At 48.5% G+C, this 16,670-nt stretch overlaps 5 protein-coding genes across 5 annotated transcripts; 4 read left to right on the plus strand and 1 right to left on the minus strand.

Moving 5' to 3' along the window:
* Positions 1-1,345: 1,345 nt before the first annotated feature.
* N7457_008417 (uncharacterized protein) lies at positions 1,346-3,101 on the minus strand (the record flags this gene model as incomplete). The annotated part of the gene is made up of 5 exons (XM_057179460.1): positions 1,346-1,524; positions 1,577-1,709; positions 1,769-2,416; positions 2,467-2,574; positions 2,721-3,101. 5 exons carry the CDS (start codon positions 3,099-3,101, stop codon positions 1,346-1,348), a joined length of 1,449 nt encoding a protein of 482 aa, XP_057027846.1.
* An 814-nt stretch (positions 3,102-3,915) lies between these two features.
* Positions 3,916-4,998, plus strand: N7457_008418 (uncharacterized protein; the record flags this gene model as incomplete). The annotated part of the gene is made up of 3 exons (XM_057179461.1): positions 3,916-3,987; positions 4,044-4,169; positions 4,321-4,998. The coding sequence occupies 3 exons, from the start codon at positions 3,916-3,918 to the stop codon at positions 4,996-4,998; spliced, it is 876 nt and encodes a 291-aa protein (XP_057027847.1).
* A 2,347-nt stretch (positions 4,999-7,345) lies between these two features.
* On the plus strand, positions 7,346-9,880 carry N7457_008419 (arrestin family protein; the record flags this gene model as incomplete). Its single annotated transcript, XM_057179462.1, has 3 exons — positions 7,346-8,018; positions 8,076-9,139; positions 9,194-9,880. The coding sequence occupies 3 exons, from the start codon at positions 7,346-7,348 to the stop codon at positions 9,878-9,880; spliced, it is 2,424 nt and encodes an 807-aa protein (XP_057027848.1).
* A 938-nt stretch (positions 9,881-10,818) lies between these two features.
* On the plus strand, positions 10,819-11,749 carry N7457_008420 (GNAT family N-acetyltransferase; the record flags this gene model as incomplete). Its single annotated transcript, XM_057179463.1, has 3 exons — positions 10,819-10,932; positions 11,078-11,638; positions 11,714-11,749. The coding sequence occupies 3 exons, from the start codon at positions 10,819-10,821 to the stop codon at positions 11,747-11,749; spliced, it is 711 nt and encodes a 236-aa protein (XP_057027849.1).
* Positions 11,750-12,627: 878 nt separating this feature from the next.
* On the plus strand, positions 12,628-13,239 carry N7457_008421 (uncharacterized protein; the record flags this gene model as incomplete). The annotated part of the gene is made up of 1 exon (XM_057179464.1): positions 12,628-13,239. The coding sequence occupies one exon, from the start codon at positions 12,628-12,630 to the stop codon at positions 13,237-13,239; it is 612 nt and encodes a 203-aa protein (XP_057027850.1).
* Between the last annotated feature and the right edge of the window lie 3,431 nt (positions 13,240-16,670).

Here is a 16,670-nt window from a genome sequence, read left to right on the forward strand (position 1 = left end):
GCCGTTGGGAGGAAGGTTGGTCTTGTTATAAATGAAAGGAGCTATAGTCGACAGTGGCGCAGAGTAGAAGGTAGGGAGAAGGCAGAGAGAAGAAGAGAGAAGAAATAAAAACGAGTGTGAGGACTTGAGAGGTTCTATAGAAACCTGACTACCTACATGTACATATCATATCAGTTGTTTTTTTCGTAAATATATCGGGGACGAAGATATTACAACTATCTACCAATAGGCCCTATTATCCATGGATTCATGGATACAAGCTGAGAAGTAAACGATCAGGAACCGCTTAGGAGATTCATATTTGCAGTAAAGGGGGCTATATGAGGTCCTGTCCACTGTTTATCTCTCACTGGAATTCTGAACATCACACTGCATATATATGTGCAGAGGACAAAGGTCTGTGGTTTGCCAATCAAATAATGCCAACACTAGATGTCGACTGAGATGATTCCAGAATCAGTTTGAATCTTAATGCCCCGTAGAGCCATCACATAACATATTTTGTTTGGCCTGTGGCCTATGAGCGAAAAACAACCCCATATCTACCTATGATACAATCCGCCGTCTGCTCTATCTATCATATATCATATACAACAAATAAACAAAGAGGGCAAGTGCCACTGGCAATGTGTCTAGAGAAATAGAAAAAATGATGCAAAATGCAGCAAAAAAAAAGACAAATTGGTATCTGGACTAGAACGCCAGCAGGGTAGATACTTAGGAAAAGATCAATGGTGTTGCACGCTCCAAGGAAATTCATCACATCATATACGGATACTCGTATGCCCAGACCAATATGCCAACCGAGAAGTCCATGGCAGTCCATGAGAAGCATCTTTGAGTAGCGCAAATGAGTATAAAACAGAGAAAGCAAGCCTAAGAAAAAGAAAGGGAAGCAAATTTGATACATGTACTCAAGTGATAACACAGCTAGAGAAATGAGAGAGATTAACAAAATTGCAACAGTCCAAATACGCGGGTAAAGAGTAGGGAAGTCGCTTTTATTTGGGAGCGTGACAGAGCCAAAAGTTCAGAGAACCCTTGATTTCGAGGCATGCTTAATGAAGAAAAAGGAAAGAAGAGAAGAAAAAGACCGAATCAATACAGTGGACTTGGGGTATTGGTGCGCAACACACAAATTCCGTTTCAGACAAAAGCAACTTGCTCGCTTGAAAATCCACTCAATCAGAATCAAAGAAAGAAAATATCAACGGTGAGGGGGAATTGTAGAGGGGTGCTATGGAAAGAAACACAGAAAGGATGTTAAGACAACTTGGTTCTGTGAGCAAAAGCCGGCAGTGTCGTATGTCACCAAACCGATTGAAGACTGTCACGCAGAACCGAGCTACGCCTGGTAGCCTCCGTTGAAGTTGTTGGATTGGTCCCAGTTGCCGGACGGGGACATGGGTTGGCCACGGCCGTAACCTCCGGCATTACCTGCCTGGGCGTAGCCTTGGCCAGCCATGGCAGGTCCGTTGAAGTTGTTAGCTTGTTGATCCCAGCCTCGACCAGCAGGGGCAGGACCTATATAGTTAGTAAGTAGGGTGTTCCCGAGAGACATGGATGCCAGGCCTACCTTGGTTCATAGGGTTGGCAGGACCACCGTATTGAGGGAAGAAACCAGCAGGGCTGTTATTGAAGGGAGCGGCGTTACCCTGCTGGGGAGAAAAGCTGTCGAACTGACCGGTCGGAGGACGGTCCTTACCCCACTGCGTCAGGTTAGTAAACAGCCAAATAAGCTGGAAATCCCAGGGCTGGAATAACTCACGCTACACTTCAGAGGACGGCCATTGACGTTGTAACCATTCAGCTGGCAGATCGCAGAGGCAGCATTCTCGTGTGAATCCATCTTCACGAATGCAAAGCCACGGTCGGCCTGAAGGCGAGTTTCAAGAACATAGCCAAAGTTCTGGAACAGGGGAACTAGATCATTCTGAGTAGTGTAAGGGGTTAGGTTGCCCACGTAGCAAGTAGTCTGCCACTGAGGGGTCTGCTGGGCAACCATATCGTAGCTCTGGATGCCGTGGGTAGGGAAGTGGTGATGGCCGAAAGGAGTTGTGGGTGTCATGCCCATAGCAACCAGAGCCTGCTGCTGGGAAATCGAGGGCTGGCCCTTTTGGTTGGCCCAGTTGCAGCGGATAGCACGAGAGCCAAGCCATTCACCATCCATCGAGTTGAGGGCCTTGTCTGCCTCTGCACGGTCGCGGAAGGCGACAAAGCCGTATCCACGGGATCGACCAGTCTTCATATCCCACATCACACGTGCCTCGGAGACAGAACCGAAGGCAGAAAATGCCTGGGTCAGCACCTCGTCGTTAACTTCGTTGCTCAAATCGCCAACGAAGATATGGAAATGGTTAGAGGTATCCTCCTTGTTGGTGCTGTTTGACTGGTATGCCCAGTTGACACGAATTTCCTAAGACAATTAGATACATGTACGGGATTCAAGAATACAAAAGTGCCTACCGATTGGTGAATCCTGCGCCCATTTAGGGTTTGCATGGCCCTTTCGGCCGCACCTGGGTCATCAAACTCAACAAATCCGTAGTTGTGTCCCTTGGTAGTGAATTGTCCCTGGAGTGAGATTGTCAGCTGACAACATTTCCATAAGTAATCAAGGCGCACAATCAATACTCGTGGCAGCTTCATATTTCATGACCAACGGCCCAAGGGGGAGGCTGATACATATGCAGGGGGGGGAAACTGTCAGAATTACTCACGTTCTTGTCAGGAATGATCTTCACGCTGACCACGTGGCCGGTGGTTTCGAAAATCTGTTTGAGGATGTCCTCAGTGACCCTGGGATCCAATCCGCCCACATACAAGGCTCTCTTGTTTGGTTCAGGAGCCGCTCGGCGGACGTATCCACCCGTGTTTGTAGGAGACATCATGGCAACTCCAGACATAGGGGAGGTCATAGCCGTGGGAATCGGATTGGTATTCTGGGGAATGACCACAGGAGGGCGCGGGGGCGGGGGCATGTGGGACTGGTTGCCCTGGCCATTGCCTTGGGGGGCATCGTACTGTTGGGTTTGACCAACAGCGGGCTGGGGCGCAGAGGGGAGGGACGAGGGAGTCGAGGCTTGAGTGTTTTCGGCCATTATGGATGCTTTTGAATAAATAGTGTTATATTCCTAAGGCGATCAGAGCAAGCGGGCGATGTGGATGTTGGAAGTTAAATGTCCGACTGGGGGAGGCCAGTGAGAAATCTGTCAAATTTGTGATTTGAGACAATGCAGAGCGTCGCTGGAAGCCACAATCGCAAATGAGACTGGAAAGTATATGTAGTATAGGAAGCGTGAGGGACCAGGGTGGAAGAAGTCCAATAAGCAAGACCTTAAGATGGGAAACAAAGAGCACCGGGTATAAACAGTGCTGGTAAAAGAGACACCGAAATGGCACCGGAGGATTTTTCGATCAAGCTATCTCCGATGAACTAGCTAGGCAGCTAGGCAGATGTTTCTGTGACCTGATAAAGCTGATACGGTCGGAGATGGCGATACAAAGCGCAGTGGACGGTAGAAAGCCCAACAGAAATAGGCCGAGAAAGCTCAAAGAAACCAAAGCATGCAAGTCCCGTGCGGGAGAGCCAAACACTAAAGAAAAAGAAAAGGGAAAAGGAAAAGGAAAAAAAAAGAAGTCGAGGAGGAGATAGAAAGAAAAAAGAACTGGAGAACAGAAGAACAGAACAGCAAAGTAAAGGGAGGAAGAGTTAACCGCTAGGGGTGGGGGGAGGACACTTTACCCCAAAGGGTTTAGCCGCTTCGCTCGCTACTTCACGCGTGTACAACATTCAATCTTGCAAAGTATCACCATTCCGCCTCAGCTAGCCCCAATAGCTTGTTTTTGGACTCCTGGGCTTGAGCGGTGGTTTCTGCATACTTTCTTCCTCTATCCAGTCACGGTTCTGGCACCATGGCCAGCTATTCGGCCAGCTATTCAAACCCGGAGTCGCTCACGGAGCTCTCCAGCATAATAGAGCGGACGGTAAGCGCTGGCTCTGGAACATGCTATCTCTTGGCACCGTCTCTGACTGCCTCTAGCTTATTGATACGGGTCGTTTGTTCCGCAAATCTGGCTCCATGCCATCGAGAACCCACCTGCAGCGATCCCTCCCCTTGTATCATGACAGTTTCCAAAATGCCCTGGATAATCTATCAGAACAGATTGTACGTTTCTAGCCACCGTGCAGATGATCGAGAAAGGATCAATATTTGCTTTTTTTCTCCCCTCCCCTATTTATTCTTGCTTTTCTGACAGCCCGCAGTTCATCGCGAAAGCCTTTCTGGAAAGGGATTACGAGGCCCTCAAAGCCAGTAGCGCTACCCCCAGCCCATTGAAGATGTGGCAATGAGCGATGTGAACCAACAGGCTAAGCTGGAAACCCAGCCTTCCCCGGTTGAGAAAATTGAGATTGACACAGAAGTTGAGCCTGTGTCCAAATCAAAAGGAGCTGTCTCTGCGGGTCAGCCAATTCCCGCACACATCAAACCCGAGACCCAATCAGGTGACGATGTACCTATCAAAAATGATCAGGACAACAATGCTGCCCCCGACCCATCTTTCTCTGGGGCCAATGAAGATCTCACGTTCGATTCGGTCCTCAATGACACTGGCGGTACCAATGACTTTGGCCTCAGTTTGGACTTTAACGATGACGATATGGGCAATCAAGCTTTCCTCTCGGGGTCAAATTTCACAGCTACTGGTAATGCTGGTGGGGCCGACAAGCTAAACACAACCCAACCCGAGGAGAATCCTCCAAATGTCCCTGCTGGAGGTGGAGCATTTGACGTAGAGTTGCAGAAGACTGAGGGAGATGATGGGAACTTCCTACAGGGCAATTCTGGGGATGATTTCATGGGCCCGGCCGAATCAAATTTCGATGATCTGTTCATGGACACTGATAATTTCGGAGAGAATGGTGGGGACTTCAATCAGCTGGAGGGGGACAGCCTGATGAATGTCAATGAGCTAGATGATAATTGGTTTAACTAATAAAAATGAAAGAAGGGGTTCAGCCTGGCGGAACGTGTGCGGTCCGAGGCGCAATGGCCAGTGGGGTGAATCATGGGAAAGATTATCCTATGATCTGCATGCGCATTGGACACTAGTGGTGCTAAGCATAGATTTATACCTATATATGACATATGCCCTGGATCTCGGACTGCAGGCATAGACTATTGTCTCGACACTACCCTGTACTCCTACCTCGTACGCGATCTTTTATTCCTCAAACTCAAGGCCTCTGGCTGGGAAGGGGTTGTGGAACACGACGAGATACAGCATTCAATAGTTTTTCAGTACCTTTCTGATCTAGCCTAGGTAGAGTTGTGATCCAACGGGTGTATATCAAAAAAAAAATCAATATCTTTGACCGACTAGGTACATGTGGTTACCTAGGTAACTCATATTTGGCGTAAGTCCCGATAGCTCTGCGGAGCTAGGGCTGCCAAAGAAGATCAATAGTGAAACCCACATTAAAGCAATCGGCTTCCTAGCCACTAGACAGCCTCTACTGAATGCATGAACCCATCCAGCAGTGTCACAGAGCTCATTGTGCGACAGGGTCACGGCGCAAGAGAGAAGGAAGCGTGTTCCTCGGTACCTGGAAATTCCCCTCTTATTTCATTGAATAAATTCTGTCCACATAAATTAAAGGGGCATATCTATGCTGTACATCCGTTGTACATCCGTTGTACCCTGTAGATCGCTGGAGTGGTTCGTAAGTATAGTGGTGACGTAGGACATCTCGGACCTGAGGTCGGGATCAACGTGGATCAGTGAATCAGGAAAAAGTCCACCTCATCAGGGCGATCCCCCCGGAGAAAGCCAAAAAACACGTTCTGATCCTGAAATAGATCTGCCATATGCCCGTTGGTATACTCCGGACGCCATGGTCTCTTTCAGTCGTAGGGGTCTAGGCTGATGAGGTCATAACTGTCACCGGCACGGACCCGCTTCCTTTGAGTCAAAATGCCAGCGGTCGCACCTTGTCGTCATGCTAATAATATTCTTATTTACATCAATGTCCTTGAATGTGCGTATATCATAAGTGATGGTGACGAGCTAGCACTCGCCAGTTTTCTCCGCAGGGCCTGTTTTCCGACCATTCATGTCCCAGTTACCCGATCCGTGCAGTGAACCGCAATACGGAGTACAACGTACATATATTGTACCCACATGTAGGTAGTAGGTAGTATGTGGTCGATACAACATATAGTATGGAGATAGAGACTATTGGCACCAGAAACGGAAATCTTCCAAGGTTCACTCGCGATCTAGATCAAGGTCTGCTCGGGTGTCACGAGCATTTTATACAAGCAAGCACGGGATTTGGGTATGGACCTACAAAAAAAGCCCTCAAAAGTGAAAAGGTCATATAGAGAGTGCGAGACTCTCACATGGGGCATAAGCCCCCGCATTCAAGCCCGGTCTCTCGTTCTAGATCAGGAAGTCCGAGATACCCGATCCACCAAGACCTAGGCGTTAGCACTGCCCTACTGCCAATGCCGTGAAGCCGTGGGACCAGTTATAGACAGCGAAGCTCGCGAGGCCGCGAGGCCTTTTAAGGAATGTTTCTCCACGGATGAATCCAATTGGAAAGCAACTGGTACAAAAATGCCGAACCAACCCCGTAAAGCGTAAACTGTCGAGCGTCAACCGTAGAGACGTATGGGCCGGATCGCCGGATATGAGCGCCCCCGGGCTTGCTCAATCGTGTTGTCATCGATTTAAGATGGACGAGGTAGCTTAGGCTTTTCTTTTCCTTTTCGCTTGTTCTCGTTCTTTTCTCCGTGGATCAGGGTTCATTTACCTTTTTGTCCCGCTCCAGTAGCTCGCCTCTATTATCCATTAACTATATTCACCGATCTACTCTGTATTCTCAGGGATCACCTGGCGACGCCACATTACGCCTTGCCAGCGGAGCCGAATCATAGAGATCAGGGAAAAAAAAAGGAAAGGAACCACAATTCGGCCCCCTTCGCAGCCAATCTCAAACGCCGAAATAAAGATCTGCACGATGATCGGAGTGGAGGACTGCTTATGAAGTCAGCACCCCCAAGAATTCCATCCGGCAAAGATTGATTCTCCTTGCGTGCATTGAAGGGACTCAAGGGATTAGAACCCCAGTGTCACAAAAGATCAAAGATCGAAGGTATGTTGAGCCTGTCCTACACATTCTCTGCGCTCTGTATTCCCTTTCTTGTGGGAGATCTGTTTGAGCCTCGTTGCCTCCATGGTTGCCCAATTCGGCGACTGCAACATTCCAAAGGATACAGAGATTTAATTATTGAACTTCTTCCCAATGCCCAATGGGCAACCGGACAAACCAAGTGTCACCATGATACATGCTAACATCCTTCCTCTGCCGGCGCAGTTATCCTCGCGGTCGGCCTCTAGTAACCCCACCCCGCATTCGGAGTTCACAGGACCTCCGTCATTAGGAGTATCGATATCCAATTGGATCACACGGTCGGCTTGTCGCCAAACAGTGTGTATAGCAAGGCGCGAGCAGGAGAAGTCTAAACGGAGTCGCCGAGGCTCATTATTAAGAAAGCTGGCAGGCTCACGTGAGAACGCGAAGCGATTCCTTCGCTTGCGGTCGTCTGGAATCCAGACGCCTTTGCAACGTCCGGCTCCGCGTCGTGCACGACCAGTCTCGGAGATTATACTGTCGCCGACATCGGCCCATTTGGACGAGATGCGATTCGAGTCCTCGTCTACAGAGGTACTGCCTCAACCCGTACCGGAGCACCATATTTCAACGGTCGATGCGACCATTCCATTTGCTCCGCTGCGAAATGAGAAGATTGTCGCCACAGGGAGTGGTATCTCTGTTGGTATCGCCCTTACAGAGCCGGTTCTTTACTTGCAAGGCTATGATCAACATGACCCGAGCAGTAAAAAGTCCGCGATCTTGCGGGGACAGATACATTTGAAAGTTACCAAATGTGTAAAGATCAAAAAGATCTCGGTCTGCTTCCGCGGCCATGCTCAGACCGACTGGCCAGATGGTGCGAATCTTCACCGAAACTCCGGTATATCTCCAATATGAACTAATGTACCCCCAGGTATCCCGCCTAAGAAGATTCACTTCCACGACAAAAAGGACCTTTTTACCCATGGAGTGGTTTATTTCAACCACGGTGATACTGCGCTCATGCAAAATGATTATGGTGCGCATTATTACCAACACGCCAAACCGATTTCATCCGCACCAGGCAAGGAGGGAGTCACGATGACAACCCGAGAGCTATTTTCAAATCGCAACTCCACAGCCACCCTCGCCCCACCCACCACTCGCGAAGTCAAACGCCTCTCTTTGCAAGCCAATCGCGGTCATTCGCGCAGCTTCAGCAAAAACGAGCCCCCGACCACCCAAAACCAACCCCAGCGCAACTACCGCATGTTCCCCGTGGGCGATTATTTGTACAGCTTTGAGTTCCCAATCGATGGGTCATTACCAGAGACGATCAAGACCGATCTAGGCTCTGTCAGATATGATCTGGAGGCAATGGTGGAACGATCAGGTGCATTCCGACCCAATCTTCTCGGCACCATGGAGATTCCCGTCATTCGTACTCCCGCTGAGGGCTCACTAGAGCAAGTCGAACCGATTGCGATTTCACGGAATTGGGAAGACCAACTTCACTATGATATCGTCATCTCGGGGAAATCCTTCCCGCTCGGCTCACAGATCCCGATTGCATTCAAATTGACTCCATTAGCAAAAGTGGAGTGCCACCGAATCAAGGTCTATGTGACGGAGAACATCCAGCATTGGACGGCAGACAAGAGCGTACACCGGTTGCAGCCAGCGAAAAAAGTATTGCTTTTCGAAAAACGGGCAGACTCCAATAGTGTGAGCACATATCCTGGCAGTTCCATGCGTGTTACCGCAGGTGGTGGCATCGATTGGGATCACCGCGCCGCTGCCGCAAGAGGGCAGGAGATCGTGAATCGGAATCGGACGAATTTGCTGGGCAACTTGTCAAATGATTCTGGTGTCGGTCCAACTGAAATGGAATTCAATGTGCAGCTGCCTAGCTGCCACGAAATGAAGGGCCGGGACGAGAGCCAGCGGCTGCATTTCGATACCACATATGAGAATATCCAGATCAATCACTGGATCAAAGTACGTTAAATATCTTGCTTCTCGGGCTCTACTTATACTAACCGAATCACGCAGATTGTCCTCCGTCTATCCAAGGTTGACGAGAGGGACCCCACAAAACGAAGACACTTCGAAATCTCCATCGATTCACCTTTCCACATCCTCTCCTGTAAGGCCACCCAGGCCAATATCTACCTGCCGGCTTATACAACGCCGGCCGAGGACCCCGTCCCTCCAGCTCAAGAATTCGAATGCGGATGTCCCGGTGCCCCTCTCGCACCCGGAGAGCAAGCGGTCTCCCTAGCGTCATCTGATCGTGAAGACGGCAACTCTCCTCTGGCATCTCTAGGTCGCCATGACTCAACGGGCCACGCCTTCTCGCGCAGTTTCACCAACGGCTCCGGTGGCCTCGCCCGACCCCCACAAGCACACCTCGCAACGCCACCACACGACCGCAATACCCCCACCCCGCCCCGCCCAATGCATCTGCTCCGCGCACCCTCATATGCTCCACCTGCTTTTGAAGATGTTCCTCCCGCACCGCCGCTCGTCACTCCGCCCCCAGAGTACGATACCATTGTCGGTGACGACCGCGAGGCCGTCCTCGAAGATTACTTCTCGCGATTATCTTTCTACGAAGAAAACGAGGACGATGACCGTGGCCGTGGCCGCGTTGATGTACCCCTCACACCGGGTGGACGCATCAACCGCAGTATGGACGTGCCTCGCGAATGGGTGCGACTGGAAGATCATTTCCAGTGATATTGTTTTACCTAAAATCTATCACGATGTTTGAATCATGAAATTACGCGACTGTTCATATCGGGATTGGTGTCAGGCACATGTTTTACAGCGATACTGTCCTTTAGACCCGGCTCTCCCTTCTCTTTTCCTTCTTTCTGGAGTCATATTTGGTAACGGATGTTCTCTACTCACCAGCTTTTTTTTGTCATGATTTATGCAGGACCGGTTGTCCTATATTTATTGGTCGTTGTTGATATTCTTACTTTTTCTTAGGTTGATGGGGGGTGAAAGGCGAAATAGGTCATATCTTCGCATTATTTTGTATTGATACATGCTATAGCACTGAACTATGATTATTCAAGTACTTAATATATGAAGCATGCGGTATCCCGAGTATTGAACCTGGCCAACGATAAATGACCAAATGGAATTGATGGGCATGATTGAGAATGCTTGCATAGTACACCGTATATGCCATGTCCATGTTGTGTTGGGGCTGATACGCCTGATGTGTCATCGTTCCACGGGATCCAACTGCCCTGCGTGGTTTAGCTCTCCCCACATCTAGTTCTCCAACTGCCCAGATCTTCTTCCTTTTCTATCTCTTCGATTTGGTCTGCTATTAGAGCATTTGCAATAATTGAGTCAATCTTCCAGAGACTTACAAAGCTAGATCCTGCGCTCCTAGCCTACGGGACTTTGAGACAGAGTACGGAGTCCACTGATTGGTTCGGTGAGTTAAGCGTTCATCGTATACCAGATGCAGTCAAGCAAAGAGCAGTTCTGATATCAGTCTTGCTGAAAAAGCTTGGTGAAAAAGACAAATCGACCTCACTATATTCGGGTCCATCCTCACAGCGCCATCATCAATACTTCGACAAAGCGGGGCGTAGGGCTACATCCGATCCTTCGCATCTGAAGTCTCTCCCCTCCAATCAGCTCCACAAAGCGCGACCATGACTATCGAAGTTGTACCTCTTACGGAGGCCGATATCCCCGGCGCCATCGAGGTAATTCAGCGGGCATTTGCAGACGATCCCTATTCCCAGTGGGTTTTCGATTCATCCACGGTATGTTGAAAGATAAGTACGGAAAAACAAGTGAAAAAATAGAATATACCCACATTCTCGTCATCACCGGACTAACATCGATCTCTCTCGTAACGCGGTCAACTGGACCGACAGTTACATCTGTCGAGAGATAATCCACGTATAGTTCAACAAGCAAAGAAATTACGATTCCCTTGCAGCACGCTGCCACTGGGGAATCAAGAATGCAATCTTCCAGGTTGCCAAGGAAACCCAAGTACCAGACTCAAAGACACTGAACACCTCACCAAACCCAGCTCCAATCCTCGGTGTCTCCTGCTGGCTTGCGCCTCACCCACCCGCGCAACCAGAGAGCTGGTACTCCTGGTACCAATCCTGGGTACTCTCCTTCAACCAGCTGTTCAACAACATCCGGTACCTGGGTCGCGGTGGGCTGCGCACGAACCGATATTGGATCTGGAAGCAGCGACAGGCCGAGGCACAGGCTGCTATCTGGGATGATCCGCGCGGATACTATTTCTGCAACATTGTTGCAGTCAGCCCCGAGGTGCAGGGGAAGGGTGTCGGGAGGTTGTTGTTTGAGGCTGTCACGAAACAGGCGGATCGTGAGGGCGTGAAGTGTTATCTCGAGAGCTCGAAGAATGTGCCCAATGTAGCGATCTATGAGCGTATGGGCTTCCATATGAGTAAGGAGATGGATTGTCGGGATGGAGAGGATGCTTGCATGGTACGTCCCATTTCGATGTCGTGGTGTTTGAACCGGGGTTGGATTCGGTTGGATGCTGTTGCTAATTGCTGATAGTTATACTGCATGGTGCGGGATCCGAAAATGGAGTGATTGCCTATTTGATCTTATTTCTGTTTTGCAGATTTGGTTTGGAGTCACATTGAATTGTGGCCCAGGGCAATATCCGAGTATGCCATGGATCCGACCGCAGTGAGATTTGATTTAGCATATGGACAGATTCAATTCCAGACAACATCCCTAAAAGTGAACTAAATCTTCCGGATGCGCAATCTTAATCCCCAGTCCCATTGTAAACTGGTCTCAACGCTCCGATCCACACATCCCTCAGCTCACAAACGGAATAAGAAGATCACTCGAATTCACTCAAACGTTAACACAACAATAGGGTTGGTACTGGATCGATTCTCAAGTAATGCGTTGAATCAACTCATACATCCGTTTGCAAATGTCCGACCTAGGAAATGATGTATCTACAAAACTTCATTCGGATTTTGGGCTTATTGAAGACGATTGTATGTATTCTTTTGCGGATTTGCTGCGCCTCGACGAGGTAGTAATCTCTAAGCTTACCTTGTACAAATTTCTAGTCATACCTGTAATAGCTGGAGTTTCGATGGTCTAATTTTTTGGGAAAATAATGTTCAGCTCGGATACAGGATGATGTTTCAGCTTCAGTCTGGTTTGAATATGGCACGGGGTTTTCGGGTTCGTGCTCCATAGGAACTGAATGGTTGTACCAGATCGTATGCCTTGATCGCAACACATATATATCAGTGGCTGGGATGGCACTCTCACATCTATTTGATATTCAATTCGCAGTGAGAGACCTGATAAAGCGAATGCTATCAAGTCACACTTTTAAGATCATTATATTGACAATTTTTTGAGTTGTGAGTTTTCCTCGAACAATCCTAAGGAACAAATATCCTGATTCTCGTTCTTTAGCGGGCATTATATCAATAGCCATCATGTTTCTCCTGTTGTTACGCAAGCTGTGGATCCGACGACGAAGATCCGACGCAGAAGAAACATCAAATTCGACATCTACCCTCCAAGACCTCGAGTTTGAAGAGATAGAGTCACATATACCAGACATGACCATGGCCACTGCATCCCGATACGACGACACAGATATGATCGTGGACCAATTAGCTGCCCTTGCAGCTTCCTTGAGCCATAAATCGAGCAGCATCACTCCGCTATCTACGCCTGTCCTCAAAGCCGAATCCCAGCCACAAACGCTCAACCCCCTGCCCGAGCAGCGGAAAGAAGAACAAGAAGAAGAATCATTCTACCACCTTCACAGTCTGATAACGATCTCCTGCCTACCACAGCACAAATCAGGCCATACTCCAACATCATCAGCCTCCACGCTTGGTTCCAGATCAGAGAATCGTCAAAGTCAAATCTTCGATAGGAAACGGGCATCTTCGATTCTGAGCTTGCATCTTGGTGATCTACCCCCTTTGCCGTTTTCTTCGACACGGAAGGTCTCGTGCAAACCTTCGCCGAGATATACTCCTCTTCCTCCTCCAGTTGTGCACAAACGGCTTGCTATTCGACCAGAAGTGCGGTTCTAGAGATTTGAACGTGAGTGACTTGTGGATTCTTCGGCTGTTGTGCAAATTGGAATTTGTATATATATGGGGTTGTTTTCGTTTTAATCGGTACGTTTACTTTGAGATATCCAAGGAGGAACTATTATTTGTCGTCTGTTGCTTGGTATTGGAATGCCAGTATTACTTGTTTTATTAGACATCAATCACTGTTTACAACTATAAATTTCGGTATGCACTCCATATACTTCATGGGGTTATATCTACCACAGAACTCCGTACATACCCATAATTCATATATTATACAGAATACTATGGCATGTTATATGCATGCTGCACAACCTTGTATGTACCGGAGTCCACCAAAGACCCTAAGCTCAACGCAACATAGTCATGATTCCTCTGGAAAAAAACCTGTTCTTCGACGCCAACCCTCGAGACACATGGTATCCCACACACACCTTAAAGCCCCTGCATAAAACCCAAAACGAGCCCCACCCTCGCGGAATTAATTTGCGAAAAGGGAGCGGATCGTCGGGCTACGAGGGCTAACGATTCGGCATTCATTTCCAAGCAATGAGATCCGGGGCTTTGTCTTGGGTCATCAGATCTTTCACTTGGCGTGGATAGGTGGGTGTCAAGCGGAATCCCGGCAATGGGATTTCCCATGGAGGCGGCTGTATCTGTTTAACATCGTTATGTGACTGAGTCGACTATATGTACAGCTACATCAATATCGCTTCCGGAGTCGCTGCGATATCTGGCAGGTCAAACATGCTCTATGCTGATATTATAGTCTGTTCACTTGGCGGGATTGTGGCTCCACGAGGACGGGAAGTGTGGGGACCGACACGAACGTCGACTTCGATCTCCACGCGACAGCACACATTTCGAGATATAATGCCGATCGACTGGGAAGCGATCACATACTTTACAGGGTTAGATTCGTCCATGTCATGTGCTATGATACAATGTGTAGATATCATAGACGGGCCTATCTCCGTGCTGGACAAGACAATTGATATTCACGTTGAGCTCGACAGCCCGTACAGCCTGAAACACAAAGTTTCACCCAGCGGCTGATCGAAGTACCGGGATTTGCTTCTACTGCCGATCGGTCGCTTCTATCAATGCCCCATAGGGAGTATCGATCTGGAAGTTACGTACCTATCTCGGGCAAGACCCTCTTGGGAAGGTGGATAGCCGGCTGTGGCTTCGGGACTCCACCCGAAAAATTCTCGAAGGAGGCACAAACTGTACCTACTTTGTAGGTAGACAGTGCCTTTGAGTGATATTGTTTTGGATTGAAGTGTCTGGGGTTGGATTTTGATCATGTCTGGAGTGTTGCTGGGATTGACGTTGTGAACAGGGTTTATGTCACATCTCCTGCCCAAAGTTCGAAACGTGGAGTCACGGACGAGTGAACACACGTGGTCAACTACCTAGGTAGGGCCGTGAGTGGGGTTTAGGTTGGAGATGTTGGGTTGCTGGGAGTACACATTCCTAAACGATACATGTACGGAGTACTTCGTATGTATCTACTTGCCCTCAAAAGGCATCCTAGCTGTTGGACTTCGAAACACGGTTGTTGTCTCCCTCCCGTGCATATATACACGAGACCTATCACGGAGTACTCCGACAGGGTTGGGAGCTAGAAATCAAATCAAGCAAATGATCAGCAGCCCCCGCTAGGCACTGGGGGTGGTTATATTAGAACCTGGGTATGACTTTTAAGAGTCAAAGGAGGGGGGAAAGAAGGGAAGAACGATCCAATAAGAAATATTCATTTGACTGGTTATATTAACGAATCGCAAGGCTTCCAGGCTCAACTAATCTTGTTGCCGCCACAATATCCGGTGAAGCTCGACGACAAATGAAGTAGGGACAAGTGTGCGCAACCCCTTTCAATATACTCATTACATATTCGTTTGGTTTGAATGTTCGACTCTGCCGAATCAACGAAGCTCTCAGATACCAGCGAGTCATGAAGGCCTAGATGCGTGATTTCTCCGAAGGATCAGGCCCCCGGGTGATGGCCTTGGATATATGCCGCCAGTATCACAATCGTGGCTACTGACAAGCACAGAGCCCCGAGCCCGTCCGTAAATATCCGCACATCGAACTGATGACCTATGGCAGTGATGGACATGTGCAATAATCAGCCCATAGTTGCTTAACAGAAAAGCTTTTACGGAGCACTCGGTCCTCCATAGAGAGATATCAGGGTTCATTCTACATGTAGTACATCAAGGTACATGATTCTCTACATGTATGCAGGGACCGTGCACCTTTAATTTGCTACCAGGGACGCAGCCATAATATAAAACGGCATTGGAGTCGGTAATTTTTGCTTAAGATTCCAAGCACAGCAAATAAAAAGTATCAAGCTACATGTATATATCGAACAAAGTACCCCTTACCCCGGCTTAGCCTCTACAGATCATTATCCGTGCCACTTACCCGATCCAGCCGCCGGCATGGCTTCCACAATCTTCAGGGGTGGCATAATAAGAACTGGCTTCTGGCAAGCGTGCTCATAGCTCTCATCACATCAGCATTCTATATTCTAGTCCGTGATTTGCTTGATTCGGTTTCCAATCCGCGCTTGACACGCCATCCAATCTTCATTCAACACTGACCACCAAACTATTTTCCGTGTTCATTTATGGGATTCCTAACCAATTGCGATGGATTTACGCAATAGCTATGATATTAGAACGTTGATTGGAACATGCGCAGCCTTACGCGGGAATTAAAAACAAAAGGTAATTTAAATAATCATTCCATTCCTTCTACGAAGTAACTAGGGTATGAGTGGGGGGTCTCGGTGGAGAGGGGGATAACCCGGCATGTGCGAAGGGGACTGAGCACCACTTCAGGCTTCCAAGCTTGGCTTCTATGCTATAGTCGAATCGACCAGGAATTAGCGTTCCAAACAATCGAAAGGAATAATCGAGTTACCACGGACCGCGGGTCCCTGTTTCGGAAGGCCATCTACCAGCCGTATCACCTCGGGTTCTTCGGGTGACCTTGGGACGCCCAGGAAGCCCCGGGGAGCCCTAAACTGCTTACTTGGAGGTAGTGGTTGGGGGGCTATGTAAGACCTGTGCTAAACCTAGGCTGCCATAGTTTCATATGGCACCATGTATTTATATTGGACTATAATTTCAGCAATAATTTATAACAATTGGCGTTTAAATAAGGGGGGGAGGATATAAGGTAAAATCCGACCCTGCAAGTCTAGACGAAAGCGGAAGCTGACTCGGGGATTTTTATAAAAAAGCACCTTGGGAGGGTACCAGTATCCCTGCATGGAGAGGAGTGTGCACATCGTTGAAGCTCTACTTCTGGATCGGTGGCCCCGGAGCGCACGGAGATTGCGAGATTGCGTGGAATTGCATAAATGCGCCTCGGCTTTTTCTTTAACGGAATGTTAGTCCCTTAGATTAATTGCG

The sequence above is a fragment of the Penicillium paradoxum genome (assembly GCF_028828445.1).
Source record: "Penicillium paradoxum strain IBT 22861 chromosome Unknown utg000007l_segment0_segment0, whole genome shotgun sequence".
NCBI lineage: Eukaryota > Fungi > Ascomycota > Eurotiomycetes > Eurotiales > Aspergillaceae > Penicillium > Penicillium paradoxum.